Source organism: Melospiza melodia, chromosome 3, assembly GCF_035770615.1.
Source record: "Melospiza melodia melodia isolate bMelMel2 chromosome 3, bMelMel2.pri, whole genome shotgun sequence".
Classification (NCBI taxonomy): domain Eukaryota; kingdom Metazoa; phylum Chordata; class Aves; order Passeriformes; family Passerellidae; genus Melospiza; species Melospiza melodia.
In genome coordinates, this window is record NC_086196.1 from 6,828,407 (window position 1) to 6,851,485 (window position 23,079).

At 35.9% G+C, this 23,079-nt stretch overlaps 1 protein-coding gene across 2 annotated transcripts in view; it reads right to left on the reverse strand.

Moving 5' to 3' along the window:
• MYOM2 (myomesin 2) overlaps window positions 1–23,079 on the reverse strand; it is a 76,768-nt gene that overhangs the window by 8,716 nt on the left and 44,973 nt on the right. For both annotated transcript variants that reach the window (XM_063150720.1, XM_063150719.1), the window contains 12 exons: window positions 20,575–20,701; window positions 17,350–17,528; window positions 17,066–17,180; window positions 16,361–16,517; window positions 16,162–16,268; window positions 14,441–14,485; window positions 13,829–13,965; window positions 8,935–9,079; window positions 8,761–8,820; window positions 7,265–7,332; window positions 3,424–3,537; window positions 1,998–2,085 (listed from right to left, as the gene is read on the reverse strand). In XM_063150720.1, the coding sequence (XP_063006790.1) occupies window positions 1,998–2,085; window positions 3,424–3,537; window positions 7,265–7,332; window positions 8,761–8,820; window positions 8,935–9,079; window positions 13,829–13,965; window positions 14,441–14,485; window positions 16,162–16,268; window positions 16,361–16,517; window positions 17,066–17,180; window positions 17,350–17,528; window positions 20,575–20,701 (1,342 nt within the window). The remainder of the gene's footprint in view (window positions 1–1,997; window positions 2,086–3,423; window positions 3,538–7,264; window positions 7,333–8,760; window positions 8,821–8,934; window positions 9,080–13,828; window positions 13,966–14,440; window positions 14,486–16,161; window positions 16,269–16,360; window positions 16,518–17,065; window positions 17,181–17,349; window positions 17,529–20,574; window positions 20,702–23,079) is intronic.

A 23,079-nucleotide genomic window follows, 5' to 3' on the forward strand; every position in this document is an offset into this window, starting at 1 on the left:
TGCTGAAAAGGAATGTTAAGATTTCTGTTAAATTGAGTTAATTTTTTAACACATCTTTCTCCTCCTATTAGGAGCTGGGCAAAAAATGTTCATTATTTAGGACAAATGTCTACATGTGGTTAGGATGAATGCAGATTCACTTTGGCCTGTTTGGTGTGACTTAAGGAAATATATCCAGGGAAGCACTCTTCACCAAAGTTAAGTAAAATTCACTCATGTTGGCAACAGATCAGTGTTTGTTATGCACACAGAATATTGTGAATTGGAAGTGACCTACAAGAATCTTGAAGCCCAAGTCTTAGGTGAATAGCCCATACAGGGATCAAACCCACCACCTTGGCATTATTAGAATTATGCTTTAACTAACTGAGATCATCTCAGGGTCAAAGTAAACAGACATTTTTAAGTGGAAAAATATTAAATGTAAATAGAATTGCTGTATCTCACCGTGATGTCTGATATTATACAAAACCTTTTCTAAATATCTATCATGCATCTATTTTAGATTATAGTCTCTTATTTGCATTTAACTTCATTTGAATGTCAGTAGATACTGAGCTTGAAGTAACTTGCCCCATAGAATAAGCAGTCTTCCCTGCTCCTGCTTGACTGCTCTTTTTATCCTTTATGTTTCAAGGCTAACTCCACCATTTAGGAGAGCCATTTTCTGGTTTAATAGGGCAGTTTTCATGGGTTTGCAGGTTGACATTTTCAAAGCCGCCTGGACCCACAGAATTAGATACTGTGAATTCTCTAAACAGGCATTTCACTGTACATTTCAAGGTGTACAACACAGTTTGCCATACCTGGAGTACAGTCACTGGGAGCCCTGACCATATGAGGGAGACCTGCTGAACCTTTTGCTTATTCCAGTGGTCAGGATACACACACACAAATCCATAGACTAAGGGAATATCTGTGTATATATCAAAGGGCAGGAAGGGAGGAGGTGATTAATGAGAATATACTGCAAAGTGTGGGACCTGAGTGTGACATAAATAGTATGGAATAAGGGACAGAAATTGTACTGGTTTTGGCTGGAATAAAGTTAATTTTCTTCACAGCAGCTTTACAGTGCTGTGTTTTGGATTTGTGACTAAACCAGTGTTGGTAACACAGGGAGGCTTTAGCTATTCCTGAGAAGTGCTTGTGCAATGTGGAAATCTTTTATTTCTTCTCCTCACCAAGAGGAGGCTGAGGGTGCACAAGAAGTCAGGAGAAGACACAGCCAAGAACAGTTGACCTCAAGTGACCCAAAAGACATTTCATACAATATGATATCATACCCAGTATAAAAAGCTCAGAGAAGAAGGAGAAAGTGAGGAGCATTTAAAGTCATGGTGTTTATCTACCCAAGTCACTGTTACATGTGATGGAACTCAGCTTTACGAGAGTGGCTGAACACCTACCTGCCCATGGGAAACAGTGAATGAATTCTTTGTTTTGCTTTGCTTGTATGCACAGCTTTTCTCTACCTATTAAACCATCTTTAGCTCAACCCAGGATTTTTTCTCTTTTCTTCTTCCAATTCTCTCCCCCATCTCACTGAAAGAGAGTGAGCAAGAGGCTGTGTGGGGCTGAGATGCCAGCTGACAGTAACCCACAGAACAGTTTTATAATCTAGAATCAAAAGCACACTCGGTCCCCACTGAGAGCACCACATGAACAAAGCACTTCGTTGCTTAGGGTTTTTTGTAGATATTAAAGCTTAACAAACCTGAGAGAGAGTGCTCTCCTATAAAATGGACTGTCTGTCTGGTTAGAAACATACTTCATCTCCTGCCTGTCAAAATGCTTGAGATTAATCACAAAAATGCCCAGTATGTATCACGCCTCCTAAAGTGCTGATCTGCAGCTCAGGTCTCTATAACATAAGAGAAATGAAATTCAAAGAATGCTAAAAATACATGCAAATTTGCCATTTGCATGGACAGATCTTTGACACCTCTGGAGAACATGTGGAGATCATTATTCCATTACAGTAGATTGAATGTTACCTTTTCCTGATAATTCAAGAGAAGATACATCATGACCTCTATCATCTGATAGTGTCGCCTTATAAACTCCTTCATCTTTGCGAGACAGCTGCAAGGAAAACACAAGATATTTACTGAAAAACTTGATAATACTGCATAGTACTCAATTTGCTCAACACCTGCACAATTTTCTAAATAAAACAACAGAAATTGTACTGTCTTCTGGATAAATAATCTTACCAGAGAGGAGATGGAAGCTATGAACTGCTGTTTCATACTTTTTAAAATGGAGATGCATTTAGTTCTTAAGCCTAAAACTTATTCTGATTTCAGTTCAATTTCCTCTAGAAACCATGAGGTTTTTTGACTTGTTCCAAAAAGACAGGATTGATCTTGGTCAGTAGAAATTACAAGCTCTGTAGTAAGATATAACAAGGCATAACTGCAACCTACACAAACTTTAGAAATCTAATTTTTCTTCAACAAAAATGATTAGTTTTTGAATTCTGTAAATCATAACAGCAAATCTATATCCTGTAACATCAGCTCCTTCATGCTGCTTGCATTCAAGCAGCAACTGTAGTCAAATTATAACTATTCTAAATAATTAATTCAGAGTTTATATTCTGAAATCTATCACAGGGATATTGCGTTAAAGGCAGTAAGGATTTTTAGGTTTTCTGGGTTTGCTTTAATTTCTTTTAAAACCTGAAGGAAAATATACAAACATTTATATACAGATTGGAGATGACTTAATGCTTAGACTTATACAAATTCAGAAGCACATAAACTGTAGCAGAAATATCATAAAATTTAATGACGAGCAACAAGAGCAATCCAAGACAAGTAGAAACCACCCTCCCCAAGAAAGTCTACTCAAGAAAAATGAAGTAAGTCAGTATCCTCTTTCAAGGGAAATGAGGGAAGGAAATTAGAAGAATATGAAGGCAATAAATAAACTATTTAGATGTAATGCACATTACTGAAAGCAGAAAATCTCATTCTGGTAGGTTTTGTCACTTACAAAGGCAGCAACTATGCAAGTTAAGGTTTCAGATAGAAGTTGGGTTATTGGGTTATCATGTTTGCATAAAGATAAATCTTAAGAAGCCATAAGCTTCAAACTTATTTATTTTAGGCAATAAAACTGAAACACTGTTAAAAATGAGGTGCTTGAACAAGTTGAAAAATTAAGGAGTAATAATAAAGAATGAGGTACAGGCCACCCAAGGACTCTGAAGCAGCTTAAGCATGAACTCTGAGCTGATTAAAAAAACAGATACTTTTTGCTAGCAATAGTTATTCACCAGCTAATTGAAGAGTAGAAAATATGTCTTTTCTTACAACTGTTCATGAAAATCATGATAGCTGGCTTGCTGCTTTGTGTGGCAAATCTACAGTGTGTCAAGCAGAAGCTGTCATTTCTAACCGGCAGGCGATACAGTACCTTGGGAATACTGAGGTGACATTCTCCCTTCTGAAGATCAGGCAGCTCCTCAACATCCACCCCAGAACCATCCTTATACCACTTAAAATCAGTCTCCTTCTTTGTGTTTGCAACCTGTACAACAGAAAAGGCACGTAAGCCTAGCTATGTCCTGAGGAAATGTACTGCACTGTGGGAAGCCACACAGGTACTTTCAACATATGAAACCATTTTTTTTATAACACATGTCAAATAAAGCTAAGTAAAAAACCAATTTCAACCAAGTCCTACTAAGCAAGTCTTAGTCCTACAGTGTTTCTTTGCAGCACAGTATACAGGTTACAACTTCAGAGCCCTGTAAAATCCTTAAAGAAAATCCTGGCAATCTCTTCCCTTAAATGGTTTTCCATCCTTGCTCTGTGCTTTTAGTTTGTCTAGAGATAGCTGTGGAAGAAGTATCTTTCAAACTAGAGCTTCTGAACTCTCCTTTATCTTTTTGTGTTTGCCCTGTGACTCCAGAGAGTTGTAACATAGAACTTAGGCCCTATCTTAGTCTTTGGCCAATTTGGAGATTTATCCCAGCTACCTAAGCAATGTCTCCTGTGGATAAGTTGCAGGAAGAAACTGAAATCATTATTCTGAAAGCATCCAAGACTTCAAAATTGTGACCTGCACCAAAAATCCTTTTTTATTTTACCTTCTACATTGAGTCCTATGGGACAGACAAAGACCTGAAGAATCTTACAAATTGCAGTGTCTCCCAACAAAAATGGGCTTAACAACATAGTGCATATGCAGAGCAGTTGTTTGAAAGCAAGAATTTTGCTGTAGTAGCAGCCATTCATTGAAACAATACTTAAATAGACTACAGATTGGCTATTTAAGTACTGTTCTAATTTTGATATAAAAAATGTATATTGGATACACTTGAAGTATTGCTGGATAAACTACCTCAAACTGTGAATTCAAGAAAGATAAAAGTGCAGGTCTTTTTAGAAACCCCATATATTTTAACCCTCACTTTCAAAAACACTGTTGTTTATTTGACATCACTATCCCCATACCCTTCTAAAAGTCATAAAAGTGCAATGGTATTTTCATGTGTAGCCTGAATTCCCAGTCATTGCAGCTTTGGTAGAAAGACAGAGCTGGCAAGATATTTCTCAGTCCCCAGGCAGTTGTTTTAAAAAGGCTCCTTAAAGAAAAGGCAAAAAACAGAACAAATTACTAGAGGGCAGCCAGGAACTTAATACAGGTCTGCAATAGTTTTCAAGTGGCTTGCTTGAAGGAAAAAAACATGCACCAATTTCTAACCCTTTTACATTAGAGAAGTCATTTCATAGAGGAACAGCTCTATGAAAGCTCTCTGTAAAGGTGACAAATAAGAGGGTCTTCTATACTCATTCCTAGCCATCTCTATCAGACATGCTCAAATTAATCACATCTATTCTTGCTTAATAGCCAGCATGGTTGCTATGGATCTCTGGCAGTATTTGAGATCACCACCTGGCCCAAAGCAATGACTTGCTGAAGAAAAGTGAGCAGCATTTTACATTTACCAGTAACTACAAAGTGGCTGTTCCTGTAGTCCTATGACATGAGTGGCAATTTTATTTGAACAAAGCCCGAAGGAACAAGCCTTTAATGCTTTTCAACAATTTTTCATCAAAGACTGTTAGCACTCAATCTGACAATAAATAGACTGAGCTTCAGACACATGCAATTTGCAGTGCTGAAGTTATTTCATGTTGGCATTTACTATGAAATGTTATGTTTTTCACTGTTTAGCCACACACCAAAAATCTTGCTTTTAACAGACACAGTAATAAGGGCCAAATAAGGGCCAAAGCTGTGCAAGAGCAAGTAGCTTCTGAATGTTCTGAAATTCAGAATTACTAGAAGTAAAATGACAGTAGTTGCTAGCATATGAAGAAAAACACAAAACAAAAAACAAAAAGCAAACACCATCAAATTATCTTTCAAATGGACAGCTGTGTTCCACTGACATTGAGGGGCTACAATACCAAGAACTTGGTCATCAATCCCAGTTAATTCAGAATTAAATACTAAGTCAATCCAAAGTCAGATCCAATCATATAGAAAATAAGGAATATATGAGGTAATATTTGGTATACTCTTTTATAACACCATCCCTATTTTTACATCATTTCTGTTATGGGCCTGGATTATACAGTCAGCCCCTTGTCCTACGCAGGCTTCCAGTTGACATGATTTCCTGGCTTCCCTATGCCATGAAATGGCTTTTAAAATAGCCAAGGTAAAATGTCCTCTCTTACAGATACTTCCTTCACATTATCCCAGGCTCTTAGAAGAGGCAAAAACTCCCTTGACAATTTTTTTTGCAGAGGTGCTGTAAACAGTGCCTGGAAGAGACCTGGGTCCAGTAGTATGATAGGCCTGAGATGGCAGAGATTATTCCTTGATTGTTTTTATTACCACAGAAATAGCGTGGAGTGGCCACACTTCTGGCTTGTTTGTCAGGTGTCTGGAGTTTGAAGGACAAACCCAGGGTTTGTTTTTCAAACTCTTCCTGTGTATAAATACAAGTTAAACATCCATAAACAACAGTTCCATGTGAACCTAACAGCCAGTCACATACTAACAGTAACAAACATTATAAGGTCAATATCATAGTTAAAATGATAAGTGTACAAGCAGCCCACATCCTAGATTTCATTTACATAAAATGTTCTGACCTTGTGAACAAAAAGCACACTGGTGAAAAGCAAATAATCAGATGCTCAGCCTTTCACAGCTTCAGTGCTATAAACAGGCTTGACAGTCAATGAAAGAAGGATAATTTCAGATTAATTTGTAGAGAATTAACACTAGCATAACTGGTTCAGCAACATTTAATTCCCCATGTGAATGAAAGGATAAGCAGGGTTCATGCCTGAGGCACATGCATGTGGAGATTATAAAGCAGTCCAGCAAAGGTACTGTGTTAACTAATGAGTGTTGAGCCCTAAAATGTGAGCACATGGAATGGCAGCTTCAGTACCAGGTCAGTTCTGCTGGGAATTGAGGTTAAGGGTGTCCTAGTTAATGAGTAGGAAAAAAAAAGAAATCTCACAAATGTGCATGCAAATTGCTCATAAAGAATGATTCAAGTTAGTCTAATTATAAGTCAAAAGTTTTTCAAAAGAAGAGGAGAAAATTGATACAAAATAATCCATATTAGAGGAAAAGAGAATGAAGAAGAGTTTGATGCCTGAATTCAATTTACTTAGTTTTTCAGACCTCTAATTAGTCACTCTAGAAGAGCAAAACAAATGAAAATTTATCTGTTCAGAAAGGCATTTAAAGATGTTAGTAGCAGAAGGTACACTGAAATCAATACACATTATCATTACTTAAGACTCAAAAGTCATTAGCCAAAAATAATTTAAAAATCAACTTTTATAACCTTAGTTCTAGAAGTCTTTGTAGCACATTTGATTACAGCTGATTAAATAACAGACTCTTTATTAGAGAAATAAGAAAACAGTAAAGAAAGATTTTGAACTCTGGCTTTTTTTAGCCATTTTTAAGGAAGAAGAGAAGGGATACATCTTAAGGGACATGTATTTTGTGTAAATTATTCTTATGGCTCATAATTTTTATAAACAATTGGACCACCTAATAATACATTTAGAAATTTCCTATAATTTTTTTTTTCATTAACACTATTGCTGAAGAATAGTAAGTCAGAAATTTTCATATTCAAATTTTCCAAATAATAAAAAATAGTTTTCATATGAAACTTTCAGTTTTAAAGGTATCTAAGTAATTTTTTACATTTTTTCTACCTCAATTCTTCCTCAACATATTCTAAAAACTAATTCCAAGTATATTTCCTTACCTTACAAGAAAGCAAAACTTCACATTCCTCTGTAACGTTCCAATACAAAAACTCTGAGAAGTGGGGACCTAAGAAACAAAACAATCTTAAAGCAATGTTGTAGAATGAAGAGTAGCAGGAAAAACAATGAAAGAAAGAAAAAAAGATGACAATTTCAACATCCTTACACAAGAACAAGAGGGAACACCTGAATTACCCATGCACTAGAAGGAAAACCCTGCAAGTTGTTATCATAATTACCCAGCATCTACATTACAGCTTAGGAACATGAATCTCATCTCTGAATCTGTATGAATCAAGTAATTTTCCAAAATATAAAATGGTGAGTGAGAAAAATTACTTTATTGAATATCTTTCTGTCAAATTGCCAACTAAGCAGAGGAAAGAAACAAAGTAGCTACAAACAAGCATCCAAATAATGTATTTCATGTAAAAACAACACAATAAACATTGTTTGCCCAAATAATGTAAAGCTTAAAAACATGTTAAATATTACAGGCAGAACAGAAAATATTCCTTTTCCCCATGAAGGTCCCAAACTACAAAGAAATACATCCTGATGAAAATTTGCTGACACACGTGCCTTTTTTAAATTATTGTGTTTACTTGTCTCAATAAATGTACATGTCTTTGTGATGGCAGGATCAGGGGCCTTAATTCTGATACCCAAACCTGGGAAGTTGGAAAGTCCAAGACTTTGACTTAAATAATTCAGTATTGAAAGATTTTGTCAGTTTATGCTGTAAGTGGTATTATTTCTTTCCTAAATCAATTTTAAGCAGCCTTAAAAAAATAGAATTACATTCCTTCTGTATAGAATCTTACTAAGATTATATTTAGGAAATACTGAAGATATTTAGGAAAAAAAGTTTTAAATTATTATTGTTACTTTCATCTGGAAAGCCATCTGCTTACAAATGAAATTTACAAACTAGAGCTCAAGTTCAAATTTTCAAGGATTTCACAGGGATAGAATTCTGAATTAGATATCCAACTGGAATTTTCTCATTCAGCTGCAAGCAATATTGATAACGAGTATGTAATAAACTCTACAACTGTATAGCAACTATGCAACAAATATACATTTAGTTCCTGGAATTTTGCCTCAATTGAAACGATTGGGTCAAGCTTTTAATCTTCCTTATCTGGCACTACTTGTCTGTCTACTCTTCTGTCAATTATATTGAGCAGACAACTTGTATGCTTAAACTAAATGTAATTAAATGTTTTGTTGGACTGGAGCCTACAGTAGGCACACTTCTCATGAATATTGAGCAAAGATAACCTCTTGTGAGAAGTCATTTTTTCTCTGCTTAGTGAAGGTTCTGTCACAAATTGACAGTGTTGGAAAATAAGATCCACCAGGGTTTCAAGTGTCTCCTAAGATTGAACAATATCTTCTAATAAAGAACGGAAGCTGTAAGTGTTTAGCATTCCCCAGGGATGAATCATCAGCTGCAAACCAGGCCTGAAGTCACCAATCTGCTCCATCTTACCTTGTTTTCTGAGATATTCCTTTCGTTGGAGCTCAGACTCAGCCAATACTCCCTTGAATGCTAAATTTTAGAAGAGGTGAATGAAATATGAGTTAGTCACAAAATTACTCCAAGAATAATTGAAGTTCACTTTGTCATCAAAGTTTCAGTACTTCAGTGTTTCAGTGAACATACCATCTCCAATGAGAACTAGTGAAGACTGGTTTTTGGCCTTTCCATCCTGAATCTGTACTGTGTAGGTACCTTCATTGTCAATTGTAAATTTTTCCATCACCATTTCTATAATGCCATTTGAACGGTCACAATTTATTTTATGCCTCTGAAATAAACAAATAAGTACTTTAGCATAGTGCAAATTACTTATGATTCCTATTGAATAAATTATGAGTTATATTCCTTCCCCCACAGTCAACCTTTCATCTCCTTTTAATTGTAAACTAAGAGAAGAAAACTTTGCTTTTATTTACTCTTGCGCAAAAGGATGCCAGTGGTGACAGAAACCTCTGTGTGCAGCTGCATTGGGAATCCTCAAGTCATCATAATATAGCTGGTTTGTATTTGAAAACAATTGTTTATGGCACTGTGCATATTTGAAGAGCCTAACAGCCAGCCTTTAGCTGCATTACAGCTTACAGTTAAACATGGGAGTTTGCTAGGCAGAAGGATTATTCCTTGCAGAGTCCAGAAACAAATGGAAATATTAAATATGGGTCTTCAAATAAGATCACACCAAATCTAAAAGGTCATCCCTACTAAATATCTGAGATATATATAGCAGTCAATAGTGTATCTTATTTTCTCATAGGAAAAAAATATTTTCTTATTTAATGTTAGGTGTAATTTTCAAAGTACACTTTAAGCAAACAACCATGAGAAAAGTAACTTGTGCAAACTCCACAGAGTTTCTGGGACCCAAAAGGGATTGACCAAATTCAGCAAAAGAGAGGTATAATTCTCTCAGGATATATAGTTACTCACTTAAGTGTTCGCAGAATACACAAAACACCAAGTATTGACTTGAATTCAAAGTCAAATATGCTTTTCACTGTTTGTGTCCTTTATGTGTTTGCTTTTTATTAAATATTCCAGAAAGATAAATTATTGGCAAGCATCATCGTGGAAACAGAAAATTACAAGCTAGTATTGCACAACCTTTGCAGAATATGGCTTTAGAATTTTCAGGTAGTGTTTTAGATACAACCATGTTTTACTTATATCCTCTTTTATTCAGTGAGTTACTATGAAGACAATGTCCCCAGCTGACAGTGATGTTTTTTGAATCTCAACTAACAAACACCTAAAGCTACGCAAAGATAACCCATAGAAGTTTCTTGGTGAATACTTATAGGTAAACAATGTGGCCAAGGGTATTGCACACTAACTTCCAGTCACGATTGCACAGAACAGTAAATGTCACTATCTAGGAGTTATATGCAGTGAATTACTATAGACCCTGTTACTTTTAAATTTACTATACACACTGTTAAAAGGAGACATGATGTCTTACAAATAGAATCCTTTGATAAACCTCTTTATTGGTCTCCAAAAGTAAAAAATGGTACTAAAGTAAGGGATAGATAAAGTTTGAGGAAGGAGAAGAAAGAAGAAATGTTAAAAAAGCTAGTAAAAATGCCAATTATTAAGCTCTCTAGAATCTTATTGAAATGGAAGAACCTCTAAGTCCTCTAAGATCCAAAAATAGTAAGAATGACCCCACAGATATATCTGCTTTAGCTGTGAGGAATGCATCTTGGCCAGCCTCAGAAACAGACTCACTGTTGTATGGATAACAAGTCTGGAAGAACAGCGTCACACAGTCAAGGTATTTAGCATTCAGTACTGGCATTTTCAAATATGCAAATATTTTAAATCTTAATGGAGGTAATGGGGTAATGGAAGAGCGATGAAAAAGAAAATATGTGGAATTGACAAAGCAGTCAGCTAACAGATTGATCAGAATAATAATTTTTTAAGGGATACGCATGTTAACTTGGATACAGGATTTCCCATACATACTGCAAAGAAAGATACATTGTCAAAGAATGACAAGATAAAATTAATTGGGAAACTAAGTACAAAATCTACTTGTGTTAGAGTTCATCTGTGAGAGTTACGGTGATAGGTGAGGGAGGTTAAAAAGAGCATTAATAAACTTACCTAAACTATCAGTAAGTTCTAATTTCAATGTGCAAAAGTCAAACTCTTGCTTACAGCCTCTTCCCCTCAGAGGTCAAGGACCACACTGGCATTTACTTCAAGAGTTCCCTGGCAGAACATTAAATTAAATTTTGCCAGAAGCAGAAAATTTAAAAAAAAAAAGCAAGATGTATGTTTTAATCTGATTCTTTATGACACTTTTCTTTTTATTCTCTCGTTTTGTTTTAAAAAATATTAAAATATTAAAATAAAATGTGAGTAAATGGGGCTCAATTCATTCCATTTTAAGCTTATTTTGAAATCTTACCAAAAAATCTCCCTGTTAGGACCTAGCAGGAAAAATTTATCACTTTAGCCAATGTCATGAATCAGGCCCCAATTCCCCAGCATAATGGTCTATTGAACATGTTCAGTGACTGTAGCCCAGTCTCCAGACAGGTTTTAGAGTGCAATTAGGCTTCTAACTATTGCCATTATGCAGCAAGATGAAGTTCAATGATTTTATGGGCATCATAAATATTAGGCTTTTATGTGACTTTCCACAAAAATATCATCTGTCTCCAAACATAAATGTCACCTGTGGGTTACTAATTAAAGAGGTGAAATAATGCAGCTTCATTTCAAGACTTTTTCTGATGTCAACACTTCCAGAACATATGCAAACTAAAAATAGCTCATTCTGTCTCACAAACATTGCCAAACCAACGTATTGTCATTTCAATACATCCTAGGCACAAATATTCAGGTTTTCAGTGCTATGGTTTATTACTTCTTAAAGAAAGATAAACAGATAATTATTTTACTCAGAAATACTTCTTCTTCCACTCGTCAATATGTAATTAAAGTAAATGCTCTTTGCCTTTCTATGGTATAAAAATGCTGATAAAGCTTCTCTGACCCAAGCCAGGATTTGCATTCTCAGGAATGAACCAAATCTTTCAAACAGCTGCAATGAAGATGAAGTCTTCACAGGAAAGTATTTCCAGTGCTGGGCTTATGGCCTGTAGATGAACCATGTACGTGCCCTGCAAAGGCATGACCTTACTTTCTTCTCAGCCCATCCTTTTTATGCCCCTTCATATGAGAGGTCTTCCTAGAGCTATAAAAATGTGGGAAGCTGGTGGCCTACCCTCTCATCTCTATGTAGCTGCTCAATGCACAGTTTCTACTCCAAAATTTAAAAAACAAAATAGAAAGTGATAGCATATAAAATTTTTAAGTCTATGAAGGCTGCTGCATTGTCAAGTGCCTCCCACATTATACATAAAACTATTAATATCAGCCTCAGAAAGTCTTTGGGAGCAGCATGTCTTGTTGGTTTGAAATCCAAAACTGAAGCAGCCATTTTCTTGAGCTATTTTTCTAAAATATTTGTGCTTAACACTGGTCTGTGTGTAAACTCTCCTTATGAATAGACAGAGTCCAACTCTTTTTCCAGTATGAATAGGCTCACTCTGCAACAAGAATTCTACACTGAAAAAAATATTTGAGTTATAGATTGGCCTTCTTTTCAGGTATTATCACACCTTAATAACATGACATTAAGAAGCTATGGGATCCAGGGAACTACAGGCCTGTCAGCCTGACCTCAGTGCTAGGGAATATAAAGAGGTGGCTACATCTTGAGAGACACCAAGCTCAGGAAGACTAGGGCATGAGTCTAGTCTTCAGCCAGGACAGACTCGTGAAAGGCAAGTCCTGCTTTACTGACCTGATAACCTTCAGTGACAAGGCGACCCACTTAGTGGATGAAGGAAGGGCTGCAGATGTTGCCTACTGAGAATTAAGCCAAGACTTTGATACTGTTTCCCACAGCTTTCTCCTGGAGAAACTGGCTGCTCATAGCTTGGATACAAACAGTAGCTCCTGGCTGGATGGCCAAGGGCAAAGTGGTGGTGAATGGAGTTAAATCCAGTTGGTAGATATCACAAATTATGTTCTCCAGGGCTCAGCAGTGGGGTCAGCCCTGCTTGATATTGTTTCATATTTAATAATGATCTAGAGAAAAGGATCAAGTTGAGTGGGAGTGTTGATCTGCTGGAAGGCAGGAAGACTCTGCAGAGATATCTCAACAAGTTGAATAGGTGGCTTGAGACCAATTGGATGAGGTTCAACAAAGCCAAGTGTCAGGTTCTGCCCTTGGGTCAAAATAAGGCCTGGGGAGGAATTGCTGGAAAGTGGCCCAGTGGGAAAGGACCTGGAGGGGCTGGTCAACAGCTGGTTGAGCATGAGCCATCAGCATGTGACCAGGAGGTCAAGAAGGCCAGTGGCATCCTGTCCTGTATCAGCAACAGGGTGGCCAGCAGCACCACAGCAGGGATTGTACTCGGCACTGGGGAGGCCACATCTCAAATCCTGTGCTCAGTTCTGGGCTCATCACTGCAAGACAGACATTGAGGTGCTGGAGTGTGCCAGAGGACAGCAGAGTTGGTGAAGGGTTGGGAGCACAAGTCCTGTGAGAAGCATTTGGGGGAGGTGGGGTTGTTTAGCCTAGAGAAACAGAGGCTCAGGGGGGACCATTAATGTTCTCTACAACTGCATGTAGGAGGCTGTACCCAGGTTGAGATCAGTCCTTTCTCGCAAGTAACAAGCAATAGGACAAGAAGAAAAGGCCTCAAGTTGCATCAAGGGAGTTTAGATTGGATATTGGGAAAAATTTCTTAACTGAAAGAAGAAGGCTGCCCAGGGAAGTGGTTGGGTCACCATCACTGGAGGTATTTAAAAGACAAGTAGATGTGGCATTTAGGGACATGGTTTAGTGGTGGACTTGGCAGTGTCATGTTAACTATTGGATTCCATAATCTTAAAGGTCTTTTCCAACTGAAATAACTCTATGATTCTGTGATAACAATAGAAACCTGCAGGTTTCTTAAACAAAATCACTTACATACAGTACTCATTATATACTTACATCACTGTTTTCGACTTCTTTATCATTAATGACAAATCTGAAAGTAGAATCTGGAGATAAGCTTTCAGCCTGAATCCAGAAACGAACTTCTCCTTTATCAAGAACCTCATAAGCTAACTCTGATTTCAGTGGTATTGCTACAAAAAGAAAATAATCAAAAATCAGTAGTTCATGAAACCTTGTGAGAAACAGGAATATCATAGTAAATACTAGCAATTCCCTATTATTTATGGATTTCTGGGTATCAAATTAAACACAGGGAAAAGTCCACTAATGCAGTCTTTGGCTGATTTTTAAATTAATTTCTCAAAGGGAGAAGAGAATGTACATCTTACTGTTTGTACATTGTGTAAAGATTTTGCTAGTAACAATCTATAATGTATTGTCAAAGTTAAACTTGAGACATTTAGGAACGATGATCTTATTTGATGTCAATTAATATTCTTCTAAAGAAAGTAAAAGATGAGGAAGCAATGTGTTCCATGCTCAGTGAAACTGCCATGAAAAATGAAGTTGCCATTGTCTCAGGAAGAATCTTTCTGGAACTCCAGTCATTAGTATGTAATTACATTCCTTCTGGAAGTGTCTAATAGATTCAGATCTTCAACTTACTTGGATTCTTTATTTCATAGCTTAATGCCATCAAACGTTCAAGCTCTGAAAATAAGAAAAATGTTCACGTTTTAATTTATTCCAAAAAATATAGACAGCAAATGGGTGTTGATGGAAATAAATATCAGCATCAGCAAAGTTGTCTCCTTGAAGCTTGTATATGAATACACAACTCTTTAAAAAATTACTAAAAAAAAAGGTTTAGGAAACTTAACTTCTTATACATGGATTTAGCAAATGTTCCTACTGCATGCATTTTAGTACACATTCTCTTATGCAAGGGAATCTAAACAAAGGCCAAAAACTATTTTATACTTTAAAACTAGCAATATAAAAGGAAGATTGGAAACCACAGCTTCTAAGAAGTGCATAAGGTTCCTTTATGCACTGACTTCCTTTCTCAGACTGTTCCTGAAAATTTTGTTTTATTGTGTCAGGAAAAAAAATTGAGTGCAGGTTAGTCTGAAATCAGTACAGAAAGTTTTAGTTAATGCCCCAAATCCTCATGAAGGCTGTGTGAGAGTCCTGAATTTAGTTTTTTAGATTTTCATACTAATCCTATTTATCATAGTCATTACCAATAAAGATTTGGAAAATTAACATTACTGCCAATTCCAAATTTTGCAGACAACGTAAAGACCAGAGAAAATTAGCATGGATTTATGACATGATAGAGGATTTAGCAAAATTACAGGAGAAGTTATAGCTTTTGAGAGAGTAAATGGGCAGTAAAATTAGGGTTTTCAGTGTTAAGATGAAAAATCTGATACTTGTGCAGGGATCCAGTGTAAACAAAATTGGAATTTTCAGTGATATATGATCAGAAAAGACTTAGGGGAAGTATGGCATGGGAAACAGCTTCAGTGCTTTATTAAAAAAAATTAAAATTCAAAGCTAGAGCAGATGATGACAAGATCTACAGAAAGATTTCAGAGTGATGCTTCAAAACTTAGCTAAAGGGCAGTGCTCATGATAATGGCTCATAACTCTTCCATGTCCTGGAGAACTTTTTTTTTTCCCCTTGAACATGGATTTCTTCTCAACACCTATTTGGAAAGGGTGGTTTGACATGTTTCTTACTGTGATTCCTTAAATGGCTTAGAGGGTTGAGAAGCAGAGGGATTTTAATACTTGGGGAACTGGGCAGAGCAATTACAGCTGAGAACTGGGAAAGCAGCAAATTTTTGTCTTTGTCTTTTATGCCAGCATTTCTCAATGATAGAACAAAGTGAGACTGAAGCACATTAATTGTGAATCCAATGGAAAAAAAATAGCTACAATGAAATAAAGCAAAACTAATAGATATGCAAGCTTAATGATAATTTGACCCAATAATTTAGACCTTGTTAAAGCATCATCATTTTTCTCACTTATTTCCTGCATCTCAGTTATGAGAAACTGCATCTAGAGCCTCAAGCACAACTGAAAGTGTAAGGGATATTTACAAACATCATTACAATCCCAGCATAACGAAGACAATTCTAATTTGCCATATTTTTTATCTTTATCTAGAAAATGTTGCCTGAAAATACCCCAACTTTCATTATTATGATAATCAGAAAAATAAGTAATCACACAAAGCCTGTTGAGCCTGTTTTGTTTTTCTTTAATGCATAGGAAATGTGAGAGTTGTAGGGTTCTATTCTGTTTTTTCCTGGGGCAATTTTTAGTGCAGTTGAGGTGATATAGTGAAGAGAGATTTGAAATTGTAAGGACCTTACCTTGATCATCCATAACAAAGCTGGAGGAAATCCCATCTGTGTCACTAACTGAGATAGAGTAAGTTCCCAAGTCTGATTTATCAGGATTTTTGAAGTACAGCTTAGAACTAAAAACACCAATTAAAAATAATACCATTAGCTGTGTATCACAATTTTAACATGACTTACTGATTTCCTTTGGTAGATTGGCATGACTTACTGATTTCCTTCTGTTTCAATCTTAAACTTATGAGAATCATCAATCTCCTCATAAGATTTACCCCATGCAAAATGAGATGCATCTGTTGCTTCTTTGCAGTCAAAAGCCAGGTAAATATTACCCTCATCATCCACACCTGAATAGATCTCTTTTGTTCCTGAAAAATAGGAATCAACTCTTATGTCAAGACTGCATTTTCCTGCCAAGGTGCAATTCATAAATTACTAAAGCCCAGATCTATTTTGTCCTAAAAGATACTGATTTTATTAGCAGATCTGAAAGCAGGTTTATGTCATATGCTGGCTCAGCATTACATGCTATTAAGTTTCTTACTCTACAGGCAAGAAATGAATGATAATACTAATAAATGCTTATTGAGAAATAAATGAATAAGATATAACTGAATATGAGAAGACATGAATGTTAAACCAATTTTATTATCATTCCTGAAGTTTTAATAATGTGTTTCACAATAAATAGCACCTCTGTTAGAATAAAAACCAGAACAATTGATTATCAAATAACTCCTGAACTAAGTAAAGGAAAAAATTCTAATCGCTGTCTCCATATCCACATGATTGAAGTTTTAAGGCTAAGAGATTCTTAATTCTTTAAATACTTATATGTGATATAATATCAAATTAGGTTGATGAAATGCAATTCCAAGCATTTTACAAACAGAGGAGATGAAACTGTTCATTTTACCTGGCCGTTCCTCAACAAGCACTGGTTCAGATATTTCAGATGACTTGCCTACCCCAGCATCATTCACTGCACGAACTTTGAAAACATAGGTATGACCCTCATGTAAATCAGTGACCTTAAACAAGATAAAGGGAAAAGCCAATTAAAAAAAAAAATCACAACTATTTTGTTTACTCATGTGAAGATATTAGTAGAAGCTGAAGTTCAAATGTATATCTTTTTTATACTCAATCAGAACTTCTAGTACTCAGTTTTATATTAATATTATTCAATGAAAACATTACCTTAAAGTAGCGCTTTGAAGTAGGTTTTTCATTAGCAGTGATCCAGTCTTCTGTATCCACTTCTTTATAGTCCACTAAATACCCAGTAATAGGGCTTTTGCCTTCATACACAGGAGCTTTCCACAGAAGAACTAGTGATGTATTTCTAACTTCACATATCATGAGATCATAGGCAGGACCTAAAATATTTCAGATATTGGAAATTCACTTCAACATAATAAAGTTTTGCAAGCTGCTCCAGTAAAGGCTGAAATGTATCACTATAATTTTGATTGTATCAGCTTTCAAAAATCTCATCCTTTACAATACACTTGGTACAGGTGATATTTAGGCCATTTCCCCCTCATGGCTATGAACAGCAATACCTGCCTCAAACAGTGAGTGACATTAGTATTCTGAAGCATACTTGCTTAGCTAGATCTCAGTAACTCTATTTTAAGGTTAAGCTAATCATGTGGAAAATCCATTCAGTTTAAGATTTTCCAGCAAGAAAGAGAGGCTTCTTGTCTATTATTTAACTCACCAGCCTCACATCAAAGTTTCTTCACTGAGCCTGATTCAGGTTCATAATTTAACATCAGGTTTTTTATCTTTTCATTACTATACATGAGCCATGATCTTTCAAAGTATTCCCAAATCCAGTGGCACCAAGGGACTTCGGATCAGGCTTCTTGTTCCCTGACATAAGAATTTTTATTGTGAAGTGGACAGCTGAGAGGAACTTCTCAGGATGAATGATATCTGTTAGAAGAAATATTTAAACCAAAAATATCCTGATACTCTACAAATAAGTGAGAGCTTATGTTTGCAACTACCAGGTTATGTTCCTACTATACTTTGCTTCTCCTTTGCCTACCTGTTGAAGTGCCATTCAGTCTAACTATTAGCAGTTATTTTTACTATACTCTTGATATTTATTTACACTACCAAATAAATAAAAATGTAAAGGCATAATTATATAAGCTTCCTACCATGGTCAAGTTATATTGCTTTTTTCTTGTGCTTTAGATCTAGAAAGCTGAAGATTTAAGAATTAACTTGAGACTTAAGGATTTCCTCAGTTTTCAATATACTAATTTTCCCTACAACACATCTTACCATTTAAAATAATCACAAAAAAAGGAGTAGAAAGCCTTACAAATAAATCTAATTGCCATTCCAGCCTACATGATTTTAACCAATGATGAATGAACATAAAATTTGTAAAGGACGAAATTCAGGAAATACATTGGGGGAAAGAAAAAAAATTAGAAAAGTTTTTCTCCAAAGTGGATAAACACATTTCAGAAAATAATCATGTTAAATACCTGTTTCAGACCTTATAAGGATAAATATTAGTTTTCTCATGGAAAGAATGCCATTTTCAAGGAACCTACAGTATTCCCTCAGGGTTCTTTAAAAATCCCAATCTGAATGTCCATATATCCACAAATAATTAAAAATACATTGACAAATGGACCTGGTAGAAATCTAGAGAGTAGAAGGAAAAGTGTAATGAAGTACATTCTATTCTGAGGATTCTGAGACCCCAGACATTTTTTTTTTATTTAAAGCAATGTAAGATAATCCATTAACTATCATTACTAAGACACAGAAACTCACAGAGACACCTAAGACTGAAGTTCTGTGGAAGGATGAAATAATTATGGACTCTGGGAAAAGAATCCATCACTTATGCTGGAAATCCTGCAAAAGGTTTTGGCCTTTCTAAGGAAACCTTCCTTCCATATCAAAAGGTGGAAGAATATTTTGTTGACACTAGGAATATATTGCAGTCACATTGCACTAATCCTCAGTACCTTTAGTAAGTCTGGGAAGAGGGTCAGGCTCTTTTTCCCAGTCTTCATTATTTATTTTCATTATTGCTGAACCATTGTTTAAAAATATATTTTGAAAAAGGCTTGTGAAATATTTAACAGGTTCAGAGATTTGAGGGTTTTTGCAGGGTGGGCAATGTTCTTTGCTTGTAGTGCGTTTTTTTAAGCAGGAGGAAAGCAATACTGTCTATTCAACTCATAGCATAATGAGAACAGTGTAATCACCCAAACACTAAAAGGTCAGATTGTTCATTATGGAAATTTCACTCTTTCCATTTCCTTAAAATACATTTCATTTCATTTCATTTCATTTCATTTCATTTCTTTATCTGTCATTTAAAATGAAGGATAATTTTCACTTCTTTACACACTGCATAATTTCAATTTTGTTTTGAAAAAAATGTAGAGAGCATAAATTGTAGCTAATTCCTTTAAAAAATAATTGTTCAAATGATGATCCATTTACACTAAATATCACAAGATTATAAGAAAATATAATTAAAGTGAGTAAAGGTCAGGAGATTAACCCTTTTGCTATTGACATTTTGGTCATGTCATTAAATCCATTTGGTAAGATTTTTGAATTCTGAAGAATTTAACTAGAAAACATAAAGACAAACACCTTTTCAGCAAAGAATATGGGCATATAAAGGAACTACTTGGAACTTAACAGTGTTGTTTTTGTTTTAGAGGGCAAAAAGAGAGGGATTTGTAAGCAGGCAAATGACCTGCAGAAATTAGAGTTACAGGTGCTCTACTCAGCATTGAAAAATACTTATTTGGAATAGGGTTTCCCCTTTGTGCACTGCCACTACCACTGTAGGTCTGTTAGCACATTTTTCTAACACCTGGCTAATAATAATCTCTCAGGTAACATCTAGGTACAATCCAGGGGAAACACACTTACATGGGCACACTATAGGAGAATATAAGACTAGCTGTGCCACTTGTCCCTACATCAAGAAACAGAAGAAACAGACCCCTCTCATGTGTTATTTATGACTGTAAGCTAATGTAGTTTTGGAGTCTGAAACTCCAGGAATATCCTTAACAGTCGGCATTTTTGGTGCAGAGATATTGTCCAGGTGGTGAGTGTGAGGTGGAGCTTGTAGGGCTTGAAGAGGTGATAGAGATACAAGCATAGACTGAAGGCTCAATGTTCTTCTGAGCTGGTGAGAGCAGGGAATGAAAAGGACACTCAACATGCTAAGAAAAGGTCATCTGCTCCCCAGTAAAGAGACGCCATCATTAGAGTTATGGCGGTAACGTTTAACAGATTTCAGAAGCAAGGGCAATCTCAACAGGAACTATGGAAGAAATTAAGCAAAATATAACCTGCAGAGTTTGGCTGGAACTCCGTGGCTGTGTTTTAAGGACTTTGAGATTCAGGCAGAACTTATATACTTACCAGGTTCTGGCATAGTCCAGGCTTTGCACTTAAAATGCTCACTGGGATCTGAAGGTTGACCTATTCCAACCAGATTTGCAGCAGCAACTTTGAATTCATAGAAGGCATCTTCAGTCAAATCCTCTACCTTTTTTCATTTGAGAAAACAATTCAATATATCAAAAGCCATTGTTTACATTCATTTAATAAATACTTGGATATAAACATTAGTTAATTGATTATCAGGCCTTAGTGCTGTGTGGAAGAGTCTAATTTGAAGACTTTACTCTTAAAACAAACACACTGGCGAGTTCCATATTATGTGTCCACGTTTCAGTCACATAATCCTCTCAATAACAGCACACATATTTTGGCATGAAAAGTTGCAAGAGTTCAGAGCAAAGATTCAAGGAGCCCAGTCAATGAATGACCACTAGCAGGTACTTACAGGTGAGTGTTCTAAAATTAAATACCTTCTTGAATTGCTTGTGAATGGCTGTTCAGAAGCCATTCACTTAAGCAAGACTTAATTTTGTGTTTTGCTTAAAAAGGTCACAAAGGACTGATCTAGGAAGAAAAGGAAATTATAGGAAAATAAAAGAAAAAACAATCCAATTAGTTCCACAATGTTCTGGTGTAACTCAGGAAAGAGCCTCTCAGTAGTATTTTGTGACTTGTATGAATCTTTCTCTTGATGTTACCTACCACTACAAAGTGATGTTACATTACCACTACTGGTAATAGGATGAGCAGAATCCATAATAATCCTCTGCAAACATCCCTGGTAAATTAACACTGATTCATCTAATGAGCCCATCCCCACAGCAGCATCTCAGATTTTGAGATCAAAGTAGAGGACTGAAAGGCATGAATGTCTTGACACCCAGAACACCTCACGGCAGCAGCCCTCTTCCATCCTTCTTCTTCCAGAACACCTAAATACAAAAAACCAAGTCTTCTACACCTGATTCTTCTGAATAATTTTCCTGCAGTTATATTTAATCATATGTCTCAAGAGAGACAGCTAAGAGTGGTACTCCTAGTGGAGATGCCAAAGAGTTTTAGATTTTCATGAATAAATAGTTGTCTTTGAAAATGTGAGATAAAAAAAGGATTTTGGTGTGATTTTTTTAATGATAAAAAATATGTGATGGTAACAAACATATGGGGTGTTATCAAATACAAGACCAAAGCAAACAAGATAACACAGAAAAGTCAGGCACTAAAATAATTTAGACATACTTTCCTGAAGACAAGGAGCTATATAGTTTGACCCAAAAGATGGAAAAATAGATCAGTCTGTAAATATGACTTTGAAATCCCAGGTTATTAAGGGAAAGAATATTTGTGGGGCTCCTATAGAATTATTTTATCAGAGAAGATTAAACCTTTAGTGATTTCCCAGTGCTGTACTGAATATCTCAGGCATTCTCTGTTTGCAATATGTCATAAAATATTCTGTGCTACTAAAAGCTGTCTTGGTTTTGTTTACCATCAGTATTTCACATTCTAGCCATTCAAACTAATGTACAAAGAAGCACCTTTAGGAACAAATACAGTTACTGGCAGGACTGACACTTAAATACCTAGTTAAATTCCCTGTGGTAAGCCATAATTTACATTACTCATATGTTTACAAATGCATTAAAAATAAAAATATGTGGAAAGCATTGTTTAGTATTGCCCTTTCATGCCTATCCTACCTGTCCTTTTTTATTTCTCACCATCCAGGGTCGATCAGCTGTGTCGGAGATGCCACTCATAGAATCAGTCACAAGCACACATGCATCTGAGTATTGCTTCCTGCCTTCTGTGCATGCAACATTCTTCCTCAGCTCATCTGCATTATTATCTTCTACTTAAGTGTCAAATACCTGCAAGACTTACTTCTGTCCTAAGGTTTACAGGAAATTTGCTGACTTGCAGAAATAAAATTTTAAGTATTTGTGAGTAAAATAGGATTGTTTAACTTAATTTAAAAGGCATCACATTGATTGATTACTTGCTATATCCTACCTCTCTGACTTTTCTCCATGGAAGTTCACATCCAAATTTCCCTATTTTAAGAAACATTACATGAGTTGCAGGTGCAAGTAGAAGTAATTTATTTCAAAACAGTACTCTGTGAAGAAGGTGACGAGACATAATGCTGACTTCATTAATAAACATGCTTTTTCAGCTGAAGGCAGATTTTGAGAGTAAGAACAGAGACAGTTATATTTTTTCTCAACTCATCTCCATTTTTTTTGCAAGTCCTCAGTCCTACAGAGAGCAGTTATCTGTCCTGCTAACTGCTTCCATCCTTTCTCTGTATGTTGTTACAGTGGTGATGTATACAGTGATCATTAACGAAAATAGCTTGGGGAACATTTTATAGCTCATTCCTCTTATTCCTTGTGAAAAATGTGCTTCACACTTTTCCCTCCAAAATTTACTTATCTCAGTGCTCTTATTTGTATTAGAATTTCACAGTAGGGGATGGCAATGATCTTTTACCCAGGTGTAACACTGCTGCACTCCAAATGG